General features: G+C 48.1%; 1 protein-coding gene across 3 annotated transcripts in view; it reads left to right on the forward strand.

Annotated features, from left to right (window-relative positions):
* Positions 1-18,862, forward strand: part of LOC134339112 (semaphorin-3F-like) — a 123,526-nt gene that overhangs the window by 29,963 nt on the left and 74,701 nt on the right. For all 3 annotated transcript variants that reach the window (XM_063035433.1, XM_063035435.1, XM_063035434.1), the window contains exons 6-8: positions 6,519-6,612; positions 7,359-7,478; positions 10,598-10,734. In XM_063035433.1, coding sequence (XP_062891503.1) covers positions 6,519-6,612; positions 7,359-7,478; positions 10,598-10,734 — 351 coding nt within the window. The remainder of the gene's footprint in view (positions 1-6,518; positions 6,613-7,358; positions 7,479-10,597; positions 10,735-18,862) is intronic.

Raw genomic sequence — 18,862 nt, forward strand, 5'->3', positions numbered from 1 at the left:
AAGCTTGTCAGATGAAGACTGTTTGGTAGCTCTGGGCCTGTACCCACTGGTATTCAGAAGAATGCGAGGGGTCTCATTGAAACCTATTGAATACTGATAGAGTGGAGGTGGAGAGGGTGTTTCCTATAGTGGAGGGGTCGAGGACCAGAGGGCACGGCCTCAGAATAGACGGACATTCTTTTAGAATGGAGATAAGGAATTTCTGTAGCCAGAGAGTGGTGAATTTGCAGAATTCATTGCCATAGATGGCTGTGGAAGTTAAGTCATTGGATATATTTAAGGCAGAGGTTGATAGATACTTGATTGGTCAGGGATACGGGGAGAATGCAGGAGACTGGGGCTGGGAGGAAAAAATGGATCAGCCACAATGAAATGGTGGAGCAGACTCGGTGGGCCAAATGGCCTAATTCTGCGCCTATATCTTCTGGTTTTATACAGTGAAAAGTTTTTGTCTGCAATCCCATCTGATCATTGTTCCATACAGCAAGGCTGCACAAAAGCAAAGGGATTTGGGAGTCCTTGTGCAGGATTCACTAACTGTTAATTTGCAGGTTGAGTCAGTGGTGAGGAAAGCAAAAGTAAATGTTAATGTTCCTTCAGGCTACTAGGAAGCTCATGATAAAACAGGCCAAAGTCAGGAAACTTAGCCTGAGAAATCTGTTGGAATTCTTTGAAGGAACAACAGGCAAGATAGACAAAGGAGAGTCAGTGGGTGTTGTGCATAGTAACTGGATTTTCAGAAGGACTTCGACAAGGTGTCACAGATGAGGCTGCTTGACAAGATACTGCAGGAAAGACACTCATGGATAGAAGATTGGCTGACTGGTAGCAGGCAAAGAGTGGGAATAAAGGGGGGCTTTTCTGATTGGCTTTGCTGGTGAATTGTGGTGTTCCTCAGGGGCCGTTTTCCATGTCACATGTCAGTGATTTGGACGATGGAATTGATGGCTTTCTGGCCAAGTTTGGAAGCAGTACCAAGATAGGTGAAGGGGCAGGTAGTTTTGAGGAAGTAGACCAAACTATTTCATGTTTAAATTTAGAAAAAAATTAGAAGTGACATTTTTGCTCCTTCGGTTAAATTTGAAGAGACTTGAAAACCATTTATTCAACATTTTCATTATGATGTAACTTGACCTTTTCCAAATCCTTCTTATTAATTTAAAATATATGAATAGAGGAGCGTAGTTGACAACATTATTGAATGTATTCGATTTAAGATATTGGTCTAGCCTTGTTTTGTTCCGTTTGCTTTCTTTTTGGGTTTAGTAATTAGTTTTATTTTTTTTCCGGGGGGGGTGGTTTGCATTTTTTTTTCTTCTAATCTCTATGATTAGCTATATTAAGAGTTTGAAAGTCTATTACACCTGTATTATTTGAAGTCTTTTTTGTACATGTTTATCAACAATAAGATTATTCCAAACTCTCCGTATCAATATTGTTATTCTGTTTATAATTTTTGGAAAATTAATAAAAAGATTTAAAAAGAAAGACAGAGGAAGTAGAGAGGCTACAGAAGGACTTGGACAGACTAGGAGAATGGGCATAGAAGTGGCAGATGGAGTACATTGTGGTGAAATGTATGGTCCTGCATTTCAGTAAAAGAAGTAAAAGCATAGACTATTCTCTAAATGGGGAGAAAATTCAAAAATCAGAGTTGCAAGGGGACTTGGGAGTCTGTGTGCAGGATTCCCAAAGGGTTAAATTGTAGGTCGAGTTGGTGGTGAGGAAGGCAAATACCAGGTTAGCATTCATTTCGAGAAGAGGCCAAGTCATTGGGTATATTTAAAGCAGAGATGGATAGATTTCTGGCCTGCTACGTTCACCAGTGTTTTGTGTGTGTGTTGCATGGATAGTTTCTTGATTAGTCAGGGTGTCAAAGTTTATGGGGAGAAGGCAGGAGAATGGGGTTGAGGAGGATAGTAAATCAGCCATGATGGAATGGCAGAGCAGACTCGATGGGCTGAATGGCCTAATCATGCTCCTATGTCTTACCGTCTGAAGTTTGCTGATGATATCACCATGTAGGTTCATATCTCAAATAATGAGAAGCCGGGGTGCTGGACTTCCCTCAACGTCAATGAAACAGAAGAGCTGGACATTTATTTCAGAAGGAGGGGTGGGTGGGTCTACATCAACGGTGAGAGGGTTGAGAGCTTCATTTTCCCTGGACTGAACATCGTCAATAGTCTGACCACGTTGAAGTCACGGCCAGGAGGACTCACCAACACCTCCTCCTCCCTCAGGAGGCACTTCCCCGTCGACCCACACCAATTTTTACCGATGCGCCACAGAAAGCATCCGATCCGGATGCATCGTGTCTTGGTACGGTAACAGCTTTGCCTGAGACCACAGGAAAGCACAGAGAGTTGTGAACTCATTACAGAAACCAGTATTCCCTCTCTTGTTTTGTTAACACTGAAGGACAGATCTTTGCCAAGGCCTTGACACCATCAAGTTAGTCATTCACCATGGAAACAGGCCCTGCGGCCTAGCTGGTCCATGCAGGCCAAGGTCGAGCATAGGGTTGCCAACTGTTCCGTATTAGCCAGGACATCCTGTATATTGGGCTAAATTGGTTTGTCCCATACGGGACCGCCCTTGTCCCATATTTCCCCCTGCTAAGGTAGAGCGTTCCTATGAAACTGTTCGTGCCGAAATGGCGTAAAGCGAAGAAGCAATTACCGTTAATTTATATGGGAAAAATTTTTGAGCGCTCCCAGACCCAAAAAATAACCTACCAAATCATACCAAGTAACACATAAAACCTAAAATAACACTAACATATAGTAAAAGCAGGAATGATATGATAAATACACAGCCTGTATAAAGTAGAAATAATGTATGTACAGTGTAGTTTCACTGAGCAGAATCGGGCAGATTAAGCCAAAACTGATTTGTAGAAAAAAGTCAGCACGTATACACATGCGCACACAGGTGCCCGCGCAAGGCTTCATGGTCATGGTAGTCTTTCTCGGGGTAAACACAAGTGTCCCGTATTTGACTGCTACTTTTGTCTCTTATTTGGGAGTGAGAAAATTGGCAACCCTAACTGTGAAAGAGGGTGATGGACTGAAAACAAGTCGCAAGGGATGTGCGTGTGTGTGTGTGTGTGTGTGTGTGTGTGTGTGTGTGCTTGTGTGTGTGTGTGTGCTTGTGTGTGTGTGTGTGTGTGTGTGTGTGTGTGTGTTTGTGTGTGGAGAAGGTGTTTTATTTCATTCTGAGAGGATCTGGAATGAGGGGTCTCTGCAAAAATTAGGTGGCGATGAAGTGGCATAGAGGTTGGCGTTGAGTTGTGACAGCGCTAGCAACCCAGGTTTAATTCCCGCCGAGTTAGTACCTTCTCCCTGTAACGATGTGGGTTTCCTCTGACTGCCCTGGGTTCCTCTCGCAGTCCAATGGCATATGCAGCTTTGTGGGCACGCTGTGTTGGCACCCGAAGTTTGGCGACACTTTTCTCTTTGGCGCAAAACAACGCATTTCACTGTAGATCAGAACCAGGCTTAAAATCACCAGCACACATCGTGAAATTTGTTGTTGTGCGGCTGCAGTACAATACAATACCTGATAATGACATCTGTAAATTACAGTCAGAAGGGTATACATAATAAAAATAGTTAAACTAACTAATGGAAAGGTACGTCGCATCCAGAGTTTCTCCGGTTACGCCTCTCTGACGTAGTGGGGAACCGCATACGAGGCAAGTTACAGCAGTGGTTTGTCATTGCCTTCTGCCAGGTGAGTTTCCAAAGAGATCACCAGCTCGTAACCCAGCACGGATGGGAAGAGTGCAGGGGAGCCGGCTGGATTCGAACTCGGGACCTTTCGTCCCGAAGTCTGGCGCTGATGCCACCAGCCGGGTCTAAGTGAAATAAATAGTGAAAAAACAGAAAAATAGTGAAGTAGCGTTCATGGGTCATTCAGAAATCAGACGGCAGAGGGGAAGAAGCTGTTCCTGAATCGTTGAGTGTGTGCCTTCAGGCTCCTGTATCTCCTGATGGTGGCAATGAGAAGAGGGCATGTCCTGGGTGAGGAGGTCCTTAATGATGGATGCTGCCTTTTTGAGGCATCGCTCCTTGAAGATGTTCTGGTTGCTGGGGAGACTGGTGCCCGAGTTTCTCTGTGGATTGTCACCTTGTCGCGGTGGAGAAGTTTGTGTGGTCCTGTGATCCTGAGAGCAATGCCGTCTGGAGCTATGCTCCTGGTAGGGTCACCCATGGCGGTAAGGTCGAGGGTGAGGTCCCTGACAAAGAACAATCCAACCAAGACCTCAACGGTGGAACAGGCAGATGAAGTTACTTCGAACTCAACGGCTGTGAAGGCGGCAACAAATCCATCAGCTCCAATCGTCGTGGTTTCCATGCCTTTGGAATCAGTTGGTTGCTTTGTGAAGTATCGTGTGCTTCTTGGGGTGCAACATCAAGTGCATGTTAAACAAATACACACACAGGCGTCTTCGCTCTGTACGGAACGAAGACCGTCATCCTCGGCCTCGAGGGATAGCAATGACGATGACGAGTGCCTGTGATGGAGCTGACTGAGTTTACAACTTTCTGCAGCTGATTTCCCTCCTGTGCCGTGCTCCCCTCCCATACCAGAGGGTGGTGCGGCCAGTCAGAACGCTCTCCACAATACATCTGTAGAAATTTGTGAGCGTCCTTGGTGACTTTCATCCTCAAACTCCGAATGAAATAGAGCTGCTGTTGTAGCCACATCGATATGTTGATCCCAGGACGGATCCTCAGGGATATCGATACCCAGGAAAATAAAACTGCTCACTCTTCGGGTCCCTCTGAAGTCACTGTTCCCTGGTCCTGCCCTTGCTGAAGTCCACCGCCAGTTCTCTGGTCTTACCGGCGACAAGTGCAAGGTTGTTGTGGCAACCCACTCAACCAGCTGACCTATCTTGCTCCAGTACGTATGACAAATAAAGCTAATCTTTCCTGCTTCCTCCGCATCCACATCAGCGAGGGCCTCACGTGGTCTGTGCACACCAGCCGTGCGGTGAAAAAGGCACAACAGCACCTCTTTCACCTCAGATGGTTGAGGAAGTTTGATATGGGTCCCCAAATCCTAAGAACTTTCTACAGGGGCACAATTGAGATGATCCTGACTGGCTGCATCACTGCCTGGTGTGGGAACTGTACTTCCCTCAATCGCAGGACTCTGCAGAGACTGGTGTGGACAGCCCAGTGCATCTGTAGATGTGAACTTCCCACTGTTTAGGACATTTACAAAGACAGGAGTGTAAAAAGGGCCCAAAGGATCAATGGGGACCCTAGTCATCCCAACCACAAACTGTCCCAGCTGCTTCCATCCGGGAAACAGTACCGCAGCATAAAAGCCAGGACCAACAGGCACCGGGACAGTTTCTTCCACCAGGCCACCAGACTGATGAACTCATGCTGATTTGAGTGTACTCTATATTACATTGACTGTTCTATTTATTCTAAATGACTATAAAGTGAAGGATGTAAGAAATAAAGTCAATTCAATCTCCTTTAAACTTTCCTCGTGCACGTCAGTAAACACGTTGCTCACGAGAGTGTAATTGTGTGGCCAGGCTCGTTGGGCTGTCAGTCGAAATAGAAAGTCTTCTTGCTGGTCTCCGCAATGTTGGAAAGTGGGTGCAGAAGCTGAGAACGTCCTTGAAACCGAAAGAGAGGTCCCCTCTAACAGAGCTGTGGGGGTGGGGAGAGGAATTCCACTAAGACCCTAAGACATGGGAGCAGAATCAGGCCGTTCGGCCCATCGAGACTGCTCCGCCTTTCCATCATGGCTGATTTATTATCCCCCCTCGACCCCGTTCTCCTACCTTCTCCCCGTAACCTTTGACACCCTGACTAATCAACCTCTGCTTTAAATAGACCCAGTGACTGGCTAAAGTAAAATCCTCCTCATCTCCATTCTAAATGGGTGTCCCTCTATTGTGAGGCTGTGTCTTCTGGTTCTCGACTCCCCGACTACAGGAAACATGCTCTCCACATTCACACTGTCTGCGTCATCTGGTCCTCAACTCCCTCACTACAGGAAATATCCTCTCCACATCCACTCTATCAAGGACTTACAATGTTTCAGTCAGTTTTCCCCCCTCATCCTTCTAAACTCCAGCGGGTATGGGCCTAGAGCCATCAAATGCTCCTCCTATGTTAACTCTTTCATTCCCGGGATCATTCTCTTTAACCTCCTCTGGGCCCTCTCCAATGTCAACGCATCCTTTGAGGGGTGAAGATTGGGAAAACGCAAACTGAGATTGAAATTGGATCAACAGGTCATCTTTCTGGGAGGGGAAGGATTGTGGAGGGGGTGCAGTTTGCTGGATTTGATGTCTCTGTCCGAGGAGAAGCCGAAGGTGTGATGCCAGGCACCGGCCACTAGAGGGGGGTGTCTGTGGCCATGACTGTTTACATAGGTTTTTCTGTATTTTAACTTTGTCCTCCCCCCACCCCCACCGACCGGTTCTCAGAAACTTTGCCCATGAACCCGGGTGAGCTGACAGCTTTCCATGTGTCTTTTTCCAGGAATACATCTTCCGCATGGTCACGGGCAGGACGGAATCCGGGAAGGGGAAGTGTCCCTTCGACCCCCGGGACGAGAGCATGGCCGCGCTAGTCAGTGAGTGAGGCTGGGGAGTGGATGGTTGGGGAGGGAGGGGTGGCGAGGAGGGAGGGAACAGAGCACCATACTATGGGATGGGTGGTGAGTGGGGGGAAATGAGGAGGGTTGGGTGGTGGGGAAGGCATGCCACGCTATGGGGAGGGCAGCAAGGAGGGAGGACCGGTGAAGAAGGATGCTATGCTGTGGGAAGGGTGGTGAGATGGTGGGGGGAGGTGGTGTGGCAAGGAGGGAGCACCACAACAGGGCTGAGGCTGTGAGGAGGGAGTGCCGTGTCACAGTAGAGCTGGCGAGGAGGGAGGGGCAGTGAGGAGGGAGGGGCAGTGAGGAGGGAAGGGTAGTGAGGAGGGGTAGCGTTGGTGAGGAGGGAGGGGCAGTGAGGAGGGGTAGAGTTGGTGAGGAGGGAGGGGCAGTGAGGAGGGAGGGGCAGTGAGGAGGGAAGGGTAGTGAGGAGGGGTAGCGTTGGTGAGGAGGGAGGGGCAGTGAGGAGGGGTAGCGTTGGTGAGGAGGGAGGGCAGTGAGGAAGGGTAGTTGATGAGGAGGGAGGGGTAGCGTTGGTGAGGAGGGAGGGGCAGTGAGGAGGGGGGGCAGTGAGGAGGGAAGGGTAGTGAGGAGGGAGGGGCAGTGAGGAGGGGTAGAGTTGGTGAGGAGGTGGGAATTGCGATTCCAGGAATAGGTAGCAAGTAAAGCTCCTTCCTCGATCTGACACCTTCCATGTCTCCTCCTTCACCGCCAACGTTTCCTAGATGGAAATCTGTATGCTGGGGTCCACGTCGACTTTATGGGGATGGACGCAGCGGTATTCCGCAGTCTGGGAGATCGTCCGGCCATCCGGACGGAACAGCACGACTCGAGGTGGCTTAATGGTAAGCGGGAGAGCCACGCGATACGGGAGGGGATTCTGGAATTAGCCAACTCCCTGATTGGGAAGTGAGCCCGGCCGGAGGAGAAACACACACAAAATGCTGGAGGAACTCAGCAGGCCGGGCAGCATCGATGGAAAAGAGTACAATCAACGTTTCAGTCCGAGATCCTTCAGCAGGACTGGTCATTTCAGCCCAAAATGCCAACTGTTTACTCTTTTCCATCGATGCTGCCTGGCCTGCTGAGTTCCTCCTGCATTTTGTGTGTTTTTCTCTGCATCTGCACATTTTCTCTTGTTTGTTTCTGGCTGGGGGAGTTACAGTAGGGAGGGGAGCACTTAGGAAACATCGATCACAACTCAGCTTCAGATAAGGATCAGACTGGAGCTTGGGGACAAAGTACAAAATTTGGGGGGGTGGGGTAGGTTTGCATTTTTCACGTGGGAGGTGTTTATAAGCCTGCTGGTCAAAGCTGAGGATCACCAGGTTCCTGTTGGTGAGATCAATCCCAGGTTATTGAGAGGGTCATGAGATGGGATCGAAGGGACTTGGACATAATCAGAGTCAGGTTTACAGAGTGGCCACTTTATTAGGTACAGGAGTGGAACCCCGTGTGGTCTTCGGCTGCTGCCGCCCGTCCGCTTCAATCTGCAATGTGTTTCGTGCGTCCAGAGATGCTCTTCCATACACCACTGAGTTACTGTCACTTTCCTGTCAGCTTGAACCAGTCTGGCCATTTTCTCTCATTAACAAGAGATTTTTGCCCACAGAACTGCCACTCACTGGATTTTTTTTTGTCTTTCACACCATTCTCCGTAAACTCTAGACACTGTTGTGTGTGAAAATCCCAGGAGATCAGCAGTTTCTGAGATACTCAAACCACCCCATCTGGCACCAACAGTCCTTCCCCGGTCAAAGTCACTTCGATCACGTTTATTCCCCCGTTCTGATGTTTGGTCTGAACAACAACTGAACCTCGTGACCACGTCGGCGTGCTTTTACGCACTGAGTTGCTGCCACGTGATTGGCTGATTAGTTATTTGTGTTAGCGAGCAGGCGTACCTAATAACGTGGCCACTGAGTGTAAGAAAAGCACCTTAACCCTCACACCCTTCCTCTCACGTGTCGAGATGAAGATTTAAAAAATTAGTTCTGTTTGTCACGCGTCCATCGAAAGACAGTGAACCGCGTCATTTGCGTTAAATCAAATGAGCGAGCATTGTGCTGGGTGGCCACAACTCCCTAACCCGTACTGCTTTGGAATGAGAGGGGGAACTAACACACCCTGCCTACGATACAGCACAGATCATAGGGAGAACGCACAAGCCCGTTACAGACAGCGGCGGAATTAAACTCGAGTTGCTGATACTGCAACAGTGCTATGCCACAGGGCCTCCCCTGGACTGGTGGGGTGTCCGTCCATCAGGACTGATGAAGGGGCTCGGCCCGAAACGCTGACTGTCCGTTTACCTCCATAGATGCTGCCCGACCTGCTGAGTTCCTCCAGCAGTTTGTGTAGTTATTGAATATAGTGCAAAGTAGGCCGTTCAGCCCCTTTGAGCTGTGCTGCCCAGCAACCACTGATTGAACCCCAGCCTAATCACGGGACATGGCCAAGCGGTTAAGGCATTCGTCTAGTGATCTGAAGGTTGCTAGTTCAGGCCTTGGCTGAGGCAACGTGTTGTGTCCTTGAGCAAGGCACTTAACCACACATTGCTCTGAGACGACACCGGTGCCAAGCTGTATGGGTCCTAATGCCCTTCCCTCGGACAACATCGGTGTTGTGGAGAGGGGAGACTTGCAGCATGGGCAACTGCTGGTTCTCCATACAACCTTGCCCAGGCCTGCGCCCTGGCAACCTTCCAAGGCGTGAATCCAAGGTCTCACGAGACTAACGGATGTCTATAAAATCAGAGGACAATTTACAATGACCGGTTTACCGGCAGTGGGAGAACGTTCACACGTTTTACAGGCAGCGGCGGGAATTGAACCCGGTCACCAGTACCGTAAAGCATCGTGCTTAATCTACTACGTTTCTGCGCCATCAGAGAGCCTGTCTTACGTTGTGTCTGTTGTTCAAGATGTCTAGTAGCTGGTGATTAACACTGAGAGGACAAGAGTGACGCTGCAGAGATATCTGATTTCCTTCTGAAAGCGGGGGCACAAGTTAGACCATACAACATAGGATCAGAATTAGGCCATTGGGCCCATCGAGAGTCTGCTCCACTGTTCCATCGCAGCCGATTTATTATCTTTCTCAGCCCCATTCTCCTGCCTTCCCAACTTCGACTTTTGATGCCCAGAGTAACCAGGAGCTGATCAACCTCCTTTTTAAATACACTCACTGACTTGGCCTCCACAGCGGTTTGTGGCAATAAATTCCACAGATTCATCATGCCCTCCGGCAGAAGAAATTCCTCCTCGTCCCTGTTCTAAATGGACATCCCTCTATTCTGAGGCTGTGCCCTCTGGTCATAGACTCTCCCACTATATTTGAATGTTTGATTGGTTACGATGAGGTCCCTCCCCTCCCCCCCCCCCATTCTACTAAATTCCAGCAAGTACAGGCCCAGGGTCATCAAATGCTCCTCACACATTAACTCTTTCATTCCCGGTACAATTCTCCTGAACCATCTCTGGACCGTCTCCAAAGCCAGCACATCCTTTCCTAGCTAAGGGCCCAAAGCTGCTCACCAGTGAAGCCTTGCCGGTGCTTTATAAAGCCTCAACATTACGTCCTTGCTTTTGAAAACTGTATTCTATCTACCATTTCTTTGCCCGTTCTCCAAACCTTTTATTTTTCTTAAGAGATACAGCACATTGAATTCAGTCTGCCCAATTACACCCAACTAACCTTTTATGCATTTGGAAAGAGGGAGGAAACCAGAGCACCTGGAGGAAATCTGCACATTCTCGGGGAGAATGTACAAAGACCTTACGGACAGGGCGGTGGGAATTGAACCCAGGACCCTGTGCCGCCTTGTCCAAGCCCATCTGCAGCCTGCCGACTTCCCTCAACACTGCCCGCCCGCCCCCCCACCCGTCTTCCCCTCATCCGTGGTGAAGGAGCTCTCCGCCAGGCCAGAGTTGTGATTCCCTCTCCCCCTCCCTTCTCCCCGCAGATCCGATCTTCATCCACGCCCGGATGATCCCGGATAGTGCAGACAGCACGGACGACAAGGTGTACTTCTTTTTCCGGGAGAAATCGATGGAAGCCGGGAGCCGACAGATCTACTCCAGGATCGGGCGGGTGTGCTTGGTGAGTTCACAGAGATCCGTGCAGGAAGGTTGGAGTCATGGGAGCATCTTCGGCCCATCTAGTCTGTGCTGAACCATCAATCTGCTTCGTCCCACCGACCTGCACCCGGACCTTACCCCCTCCCATTCATGTATCTGTCCAAATTTCTCTTAAATGTTGAAATCGATGCTCCTTCTACACTGCACCACCCTCTGAGTGAAGAGATTTCCCCTCATGTTCCCCTTAAACACTTCACCTTTCACCCTTAACCCATGACCTCTAATTCTAGTCTCACCCAACCTCAGTGGAAAAAGCCTGCTTGCAATTACCCTATCTGTACCCCTCATAATTTTGTAGACCTCTATCAAATCTCCTCTCAATCTTCTACGTTCTATGAAATAAAATCCTAATCTATTCAATCTTACCTTCTAACTCAGATCCACCAGACCCAGCAACATCCTTTTAAATTTTCTCTGTACCCTTTCAACCTTGTTTACATCTTTCCTGTAGGTAGGTGACCAAAACTGCGCACAATACTCCAAATAGGCCTCACCAACGTGTTATACAATTTCAACATAACATCTCATCTCCTGTACTCAGTACTTGGATTTATGAAAGCCAATGTGCTAGAAGCTTTCTTTACGACCCTATCTACATGTGATACTGTTTTCAATGAATTATGAACCTGTATTCCCAGATTCCTTTGTTCCACCACACTCCTCAGTGCCCTACCGTTCACTGTGTAAGACCTACCCTGGTCCTACCTGGCACTTCTCTGCATTAAGTTCCATCTGCCATTTTTCAGGCCAGTTTCCCAGCTGGTCCAGATCCCACTGCAAGCTCTGATCGTCTTCCTCGCTGTCCACTACATCCCCAATCTTGAGGTCATTCACAAAATTGCTGCTGCAATTAACCACATTATCAACCAGACCGTTGATACAGATGACAAAAACAGCCCCAGCACTAATCTGGCACCCCACTGGTCACAGGCCTCGGTCAGACAGACAACCATCGACTACCACTCTCTAGTTTCTCCCACGAAACCGAGGTACAGAATAATCCAATTGACTACCTCGTCTCGAATGCTGAGTGACTGAACCTTCTTGGCCAGCCTCCCATGCGGGACCTTGTCAAATGCCTTGCTAAGGTCCATGTAGACAACCTCTACTGCCTTGACTTCATCAACTTCCCTGGCAACTTCCTTGAAAAGCTCTACAAGATTGGTTAGAAATGACCGACCACACATGAAGCCATGCTGACTATCCAGATAGAAACATAGAAAACCTACAGCACAATACAGGCCCTTCGGCCCACAATGCTGTGCCGAACATGAACCTACTTAGATTAGATTCTGAGATCACTCAGTCCCCTTTTATTGTCATTTAGAAATGCATACATGCATTAAGAAATGATACAATGTTTCTCCAGCGTGATATCACAGAAAACGGGACAAACCAAAGAATAACACTGACAGAACCACATAATTATAACATATAGTTACAGCAGTGCAAAACAGTACCATAATTTGATAAAGAACAGACCATGGGCACGGTAAAAAAAAGTCTCAAGTCCCAATCGACTCCCGAGTCCCTGATAGCAGGCGGCAAAAGGGAGAAACTCCCTGCCATAAACCTCCAGGCACCAACAACTGCTGATCCCTTGGAAGCAGCCGACCACAGCCGACACTGAGTCCGTCCATCAGAAAACTTTGAGCCTCCGACCAGCCTCTCCGATACAGCCTCCCGAGCGCCTTCTACCTCGCCCCGGCCGCTGAAACACGCAAAGCCGAGGATTTCAGGGCCTTCTGCTCCGGAGATTCCGGTTACCACACAGTAGCAGCGGCAGCGAAGAGGGCATTTCAGAAGTTTCTCCAGATGTTCCTCCGTACTCTCACGTCTGTCTCCATCAAATCAGAATTGTGACTGGTCCCCAACTTGACAGATTACAGATATCATTCACCGGAGCGGCCGCGCGCGCTGCGTTGGGCCGCCATCTTCTCCCCCTCCTCCTCCTCTTTAGAAATTATCTAGGGTTACCCATAGCCCTCTATTTTTCTAAGCTCCATGTACCTATCCAGGAGTCTCTTAAAAGACCCTATTGTATCCGCCTCCACCCCCGTCGCCAGCAGCCCATTCCACACACTCACCACTCTCTGTGGAAAAAAAAACTTAACCTTGACATCTCCTCTGTACCTACTTCCAAGCATCTTAAAACTGTGCCCTCTCATGTTAGCCATTTCAGCCCTGGGAAAAAGCCTCTGACTATCCACACAATCAATGCCTCTCATTATCCTGTGTACCTCTATCAAGTCACCTCTCATCCTCCATCACTCCAAGGAGAAAAGGCCAAGTTCACTCAACCTATTCTCATAAGGCATGCTCCCCAATCCAGGCAACATCCTTGTAAATCTCCTCTGCACCCTTTCTATGGCTTCCACATCCTTTCTGTAGTGAAGAGACCAGAACTGAGCACAGTACTCCAAGTGGGGTCTGGCCAGGATCGTGTATAGCTGTAAGATTACCTCTCGTCTCTTGAACTCAATCCGACGATTGATGAAGGCCAATGCTCCATATGCCTTCTTAACCACAGAGTCAACCTGTGCAGGAGCTTTGAGTGTCCTATAGACTCGGACCCCAAGATCCCTCTGATCCTACACACTGCCAAGAGTCTTATCATTAATACTATATTCCATCATCATATTTGACCTACCAAAATGAACCACCCCACACTTACCTGGATTGATCTCCATCTGCCACTTCTCAGCCCAGTTTTGCATCCTATCAATGTCCCGCTGTAACCTCTGACAGCCCTCCACACTGTCCACAACACCCCCAACCTTTGTGTCATCAGCAAATTTACTAACCCATCCTTCCACTTCCTCGTCCAGGTCATGTATAAAAATCACGAAGAGTAAGAGTCCCAGAACAGATCCCTGAGGCACACCACTGGTCACCGACCTCCATGCAGAATATGACCCGTCCACAACCATTCTTTGCCTTCTGTGGGCAAGCCAATTCTGGATCCACAAAGCAATGTCCCCTTGGATCCCATGCCTCCTTACTTTCTCAATAAACCTTGCATGGGGTACCGTATCAAATGCCTTGCTGAAATCCATATACACTACATCTACGGCTCTACCTTCATCAATGTGTTTAGTCACATCCTCAAAAAATTCAATCAGGCTCGTAAGGCACGACCTGCCTTTCACAAAACCATGCTGACTATTCCTAATTGTATTATGCCTCTCCAAATGTTCATAAGTCCTGCTTCTCAGGATCTTTTCCATCAACTTACCAACCACTGAAGTAATACTCACTGGTTTATAACTTCCTGGGCCATCTCTACTCCCCTTCTTGAATAAGGGAACAACATTTGCCAATCCTCCAGAACCTCTCCCATCCCCACTGATGATGCAAAGATCATTGCCAGAGGCTCAGAAATCTCCTCCCTTGCCTCCCACAGTAGCCTGGGGTGTATCTCATCCAGTCCCGGTGACTTATCCAACTTGATGCTTTCCAAAAGCTCCAGCACATTCTCTTTCTTAATGTCTATATGGTCAGGCTTTTCAATCCACTGTAAGTCATCCCTCCAATCACCAAGATCCTTTTCCATAGTGAATACTAAAGCAAAGTATTCATTAAGTACCTCTGCCATCTCCTCCAGTTCCATGCACACTTTCCCACTGTCACACTTGATACATCCTATTCTCTGACATCTTATACTTATAGAATGGCTTGGGGTTTTCCTTAATCCTGTCCGTCAAGGCCTTCTCATGGCCCCTTCTGGCTCTCCTAATTTCATTCGTAAGCTCTTTCCTGCTAGTCTTATAATTTTCTAGATTTCTATCATTACCTAGCTTTTTTGAACCTTTCGTAAGCTCTTCTTTTCTTCTTGACTAGATTTACAACAGCCTTTGTTCACCATGGTTCCTGTACCCTACCATCCTTTCCGTCTCATTGGAACGTACCTATGCAGAATTCCATTCAAATATCCCCTGAACATTTGCCACATTTCTTCCATACATTTCCCTGAGAACATCTGTTCCCAATTTATGCTTCCAAGTTCTTGCCTGATAGCTTCATATTTCCTCTTACTCCAATTAAACACTTTCCTAACTTGTCTGTTCCTATCCCTCTCCAGTGCTATGGTAATTGTGATCACTATCTCCAAAATGCTCTCCCACTGAGAGATCTGACACCTGACTAGGTTCATTTCCCAATACCAGATCAAGTACAGCCTCTCCTCTTGTAGGCTTATCTACATATTGTGTCAAGAGACCTTCCTGACCACACCTAACAAACTCCACCCCACCTAAACCCCTCGCTCTAGGGAGATGCCAATCAATATTGGGGAAATTAAAATCTCCCATCACGACAACCCTGTTATTATTGCACCTGTCCGGAATCTGTCTCCCTATCTGCTCCTCGATGTCCCTGTTACTACTAAAAACACCCACTAGAGTTATTGACCCCTTCCTGTTTCTAACTTCCACCCACAGGAGACTTCCTCCTTTTCTGCAGCCGTGACACTATCTCTGATCAACAGTGCTGCGCTCCCACCTCTTGCTCCCTCCCTGTCCTTTCTGAAACATCTAAAGCCTGGCATTGAAGTAACCATTCCTGCCCCTGAGCCATCCAAGTCTCTGTAATGGCCACAACATCATAGCTCCAAGTGCTGACCCACGCTCTAAGCTCATCTGCTTTCTTCATGATACTCCTTGCATTAAAATAGACACATCTTAAACCATCAGTCTGAGTGCGTCCCTTCTCTATCACCTGCCTATCGCAAGCTTTCTCTATTTGTGAGCCAACCGCCCCTTCCTCCGTCTCTTCAGTTTGGTTCCCATCCCCCAACAATCCTCATTTAAACTCTCGCCGGTAGCCTTAGCAAACCTCCCCGCCAGGATATTGGTCCTCCTGGGATTCAAGTGCAAACTGTCCTTTTTGTATAGATCACCCCTGTCCCAAAAGAGGTCCCAATGATCCAGAAATCTGAATCCCTGCCCTCTACTCCAATCCCTCAGCCACACATTTATCCTCCACCTCATTCTATTCCTATACTCACTGCCGCGTCGCACAGGCAGGAATCCTGAGATTACTACCTTTGAGGTCCTGCTTTTCAACTTCCTTCCTAACTCCCTCTAGCCTCCTCCCTTTTCCTACCTATGTCGTTGGTGCCAATATGTACCACGACCTCTGGCTGTTCACCTTCCCACTTCAGGACATTGTGGACGTGATCAGAAACATCCTGGACCCTGGCACCTGGGAGGCAAACTACCATCCGTGTTTCTTTCCTGCTTCCACAGAATCGCTTGTCTGACCCCCTAACTATAGAGTCCCTTCTCACTACTGACATCCTTTTCCTTTCCCTACCCATCTGAGCCACAGGGCCAGACTCTCTGCCAGAGGCGCGACCACTGTTGCCTTCCCCAGGTAGGCCGTCCGCCCCAACGGTACTCAAACAGGAGTGCTCATTGTAAAGGGGGACAGCCACAGGGGTACTCTCTAGTATCTGACTCCTGCCCTTCCCTCTCCTGACTGTTACCCACTTATCTGTCTCCCGAGACCCCGGTGCGACTATTTGCTTACAGCTTCCTCTCTATCACCTCCTCACTCTCCCTGACCAGACGAAGGTCATCGAGCTGCATCTCCAGTTCGCTAACGTGATTCCTAAGCAGATGTGGCCGTCTGGGAGGCTGGGGGTCTCCTGGACCTCCCACATCTGACACCCAGTTCAGACATACTTCCTGTTCCTATTCTTCACAGGTAACCTACCTGGCCTCGACCCATTATCGCTGAAGCCCCGTTGAGCCAAAGCCCTCCTACTCTGATTCCCTCTACTCTGGCACCCGTTCTATATCTTCTTTTAAAATTCTTCCCGCCGGTCTAACTCGCTGATATCCACGCACCTGCGCAGTCATGCCTGGATCCTATACAAATACTTACGCTTCCGGTCCCTGAGAACGCCTTCCAATCATTTTCCCACCACTGACACCAGACTCACCAGTCTCTCATTTCCTGGTTTATTCTTCCTTAAACAATCGAACAACACTGATTATCCTCTAATCCTCGGGCCCTCTCCTGTCGCTAAGGATGATTTTAATAGCTCTGCTAGGGCCCCGGCAGCTCCTGCACTTGTCTCCCACAGGGTCCAAAGGAACACCTTCTCAGGCCTTGGGGATTCACCCACCCTGATTTGCCTCAGGACAGCAAACATCTCCTCCTCTGTCATCTGTACAGGACCCATGAACTCCATGCTGCTTTGCCTTACTTCTATAGACACTGTGTTCGTCTCCCGAGTAAATACAGATACAAAAATCCACTTAAGATCGTCCCGCACCTCTTCTGATAAATAATAATCCACACAGATCTTCCAGAGGACCGATCTTGTTCCTGGCAATTCTTTTACTCTGAACATATCTGTACAAGCCCTTGGGATTTGCCTTCACCTTGTCTGCGAGGGCAACCTCCTGCCTCCTTTTAGCTCTCCTGATTTCTTTCTTAAGTGTTCTCTTACATTTCTTACACTCCTCGAGTACCTCACTTGTTCCTGCCTGTTCCTCCTATGCAATTCCTTATTTTCCCCTTAACCAAGGCCTCAGTGTCTCTCAAAAACCAAGGTTCCCTAAACCTTTTATTCTGACAGGAACATGCAAACTCTGCACTCTCAAAAATTTCACTTTTGAAGGCCTCCCACTTAACAAGTACACTTCTGCCAGAAAACAGCCTGTCCCAATAAACACCTCACAGATCCTTTCTGATACCATCAAAACTGGCCTTTTTCCGACTTAGGTTCTCAACCCAGGGACCAGACCTATCCTCCTCCATAATTATCTCGAAACTAATGGCATTTGGATCAGTAGACGTAAAGTGTTCCTCTACACAAATCTATGTCACCTGGCCTGTCTCATTCCCTAATCATAGACCCAGTATTGCACACCCTCCCATTGGGACTTCTATGTCCTGATGAAGGAAATTTTCCTGAACACATTTGATGGGGTCTTTCCCATCCATTACAGCCTGGGAGTCCCAGTCGACATGTGCAAAGTTAAAAATCACCAACTATCACAACTTTATGTTTCTTGCAACAGTCTGCAATCTCTCCAGAAATTTGTTCCTCTAAATCCCTCAGAGTGTTGGGTGGTCCGTAATTTAGCCCCATTAACTTTATACTTATACTTTATACTTTATTGTCGCCAAACAATTGGAATGTACAATCATCACAGCGATATTTGATTCTGCGCTTCCCGCTCCCTGGATTACAAATTGATAGTAAATATTAAAAATTTAAGTTATAAATCATAAATAGAAAATAGAAAAATGGGAAGTAAGGTAGGGCAAAAAAAACCGATAGGCAGGTCTGGATATTTGGAGGGTACGGCCCAGATCCGGGTCAGGATCCGTTTAGCAGTCTTATCACAGTTGGAAAGAAGCTGTTCCCAAATCTGTCTGTACAAGTCTTCAAGGTCCTGAACCTTCTCTCGGAGGGAAGAAGGACGAAAAGTGTGTTGGCTGGGTGGGTCGTGTCCTTGATTATCCTGGCAGCACTGCTCCGACAGCGTGTGGTGTAAAGTGAGTCCACGGATGGAAGATTGGTTTGTCTGATGTGCTGGGCTGTGTTCACAATCTTCTGCAGCTTCTTCCGGTCTCAGATGGGACAATTTCCATACCAACAGGACAACTTCCATACCATTCCATAACGTGGTCATACCCTTCTTATTTCTCAGTTCCACCCACAGGTCCCTCCAGTCTGTCCTGACTGAGCACTGCTGTGACTTTTTCCCTTACTAGTCCTGCCAGAATCCCTCTTTTAACCCCTCCCGTTCTGTCGCATTGAAAACAACAGAAGCTGGAATACTGAGCTGCCAGTCCTGTCCCTCTTGCAACAACTCTCACTCATGGCTGCAATGTCATAATCCCAGCTATTGGTCTATGGCCTGAGCTCAGCTGCCTTTCCGACAATACCCCTTACTTTGAAAGATACTCAGGTCAGGGCATTAGTGCACCAAGCTCACCCTTTTGGTCCTGATTTTTTTGTATGTACGTAGATTTTGTACAACCATTCCACTGTCTGTTTTGGCAATCTGGGTCCCATCCCCAGCTTGGCGGTCGGTGGGGGGGGGGTAGTGAAAGCTTTGTTCCTCTATAGC

This window comes from Mobula hypostoma, chromosome 28, assembly GCF_963921235.1.
Source record: "Mobula hypostoma chromosome 28, sMobHyp1.1, whole genome shotgun sequence".
NCBI lineage: Eukaryota > Metazoa > Chordata > Chondrichthyes > Myliobatiformes > Myliobatidae > Mobula > Mobula hypostoma.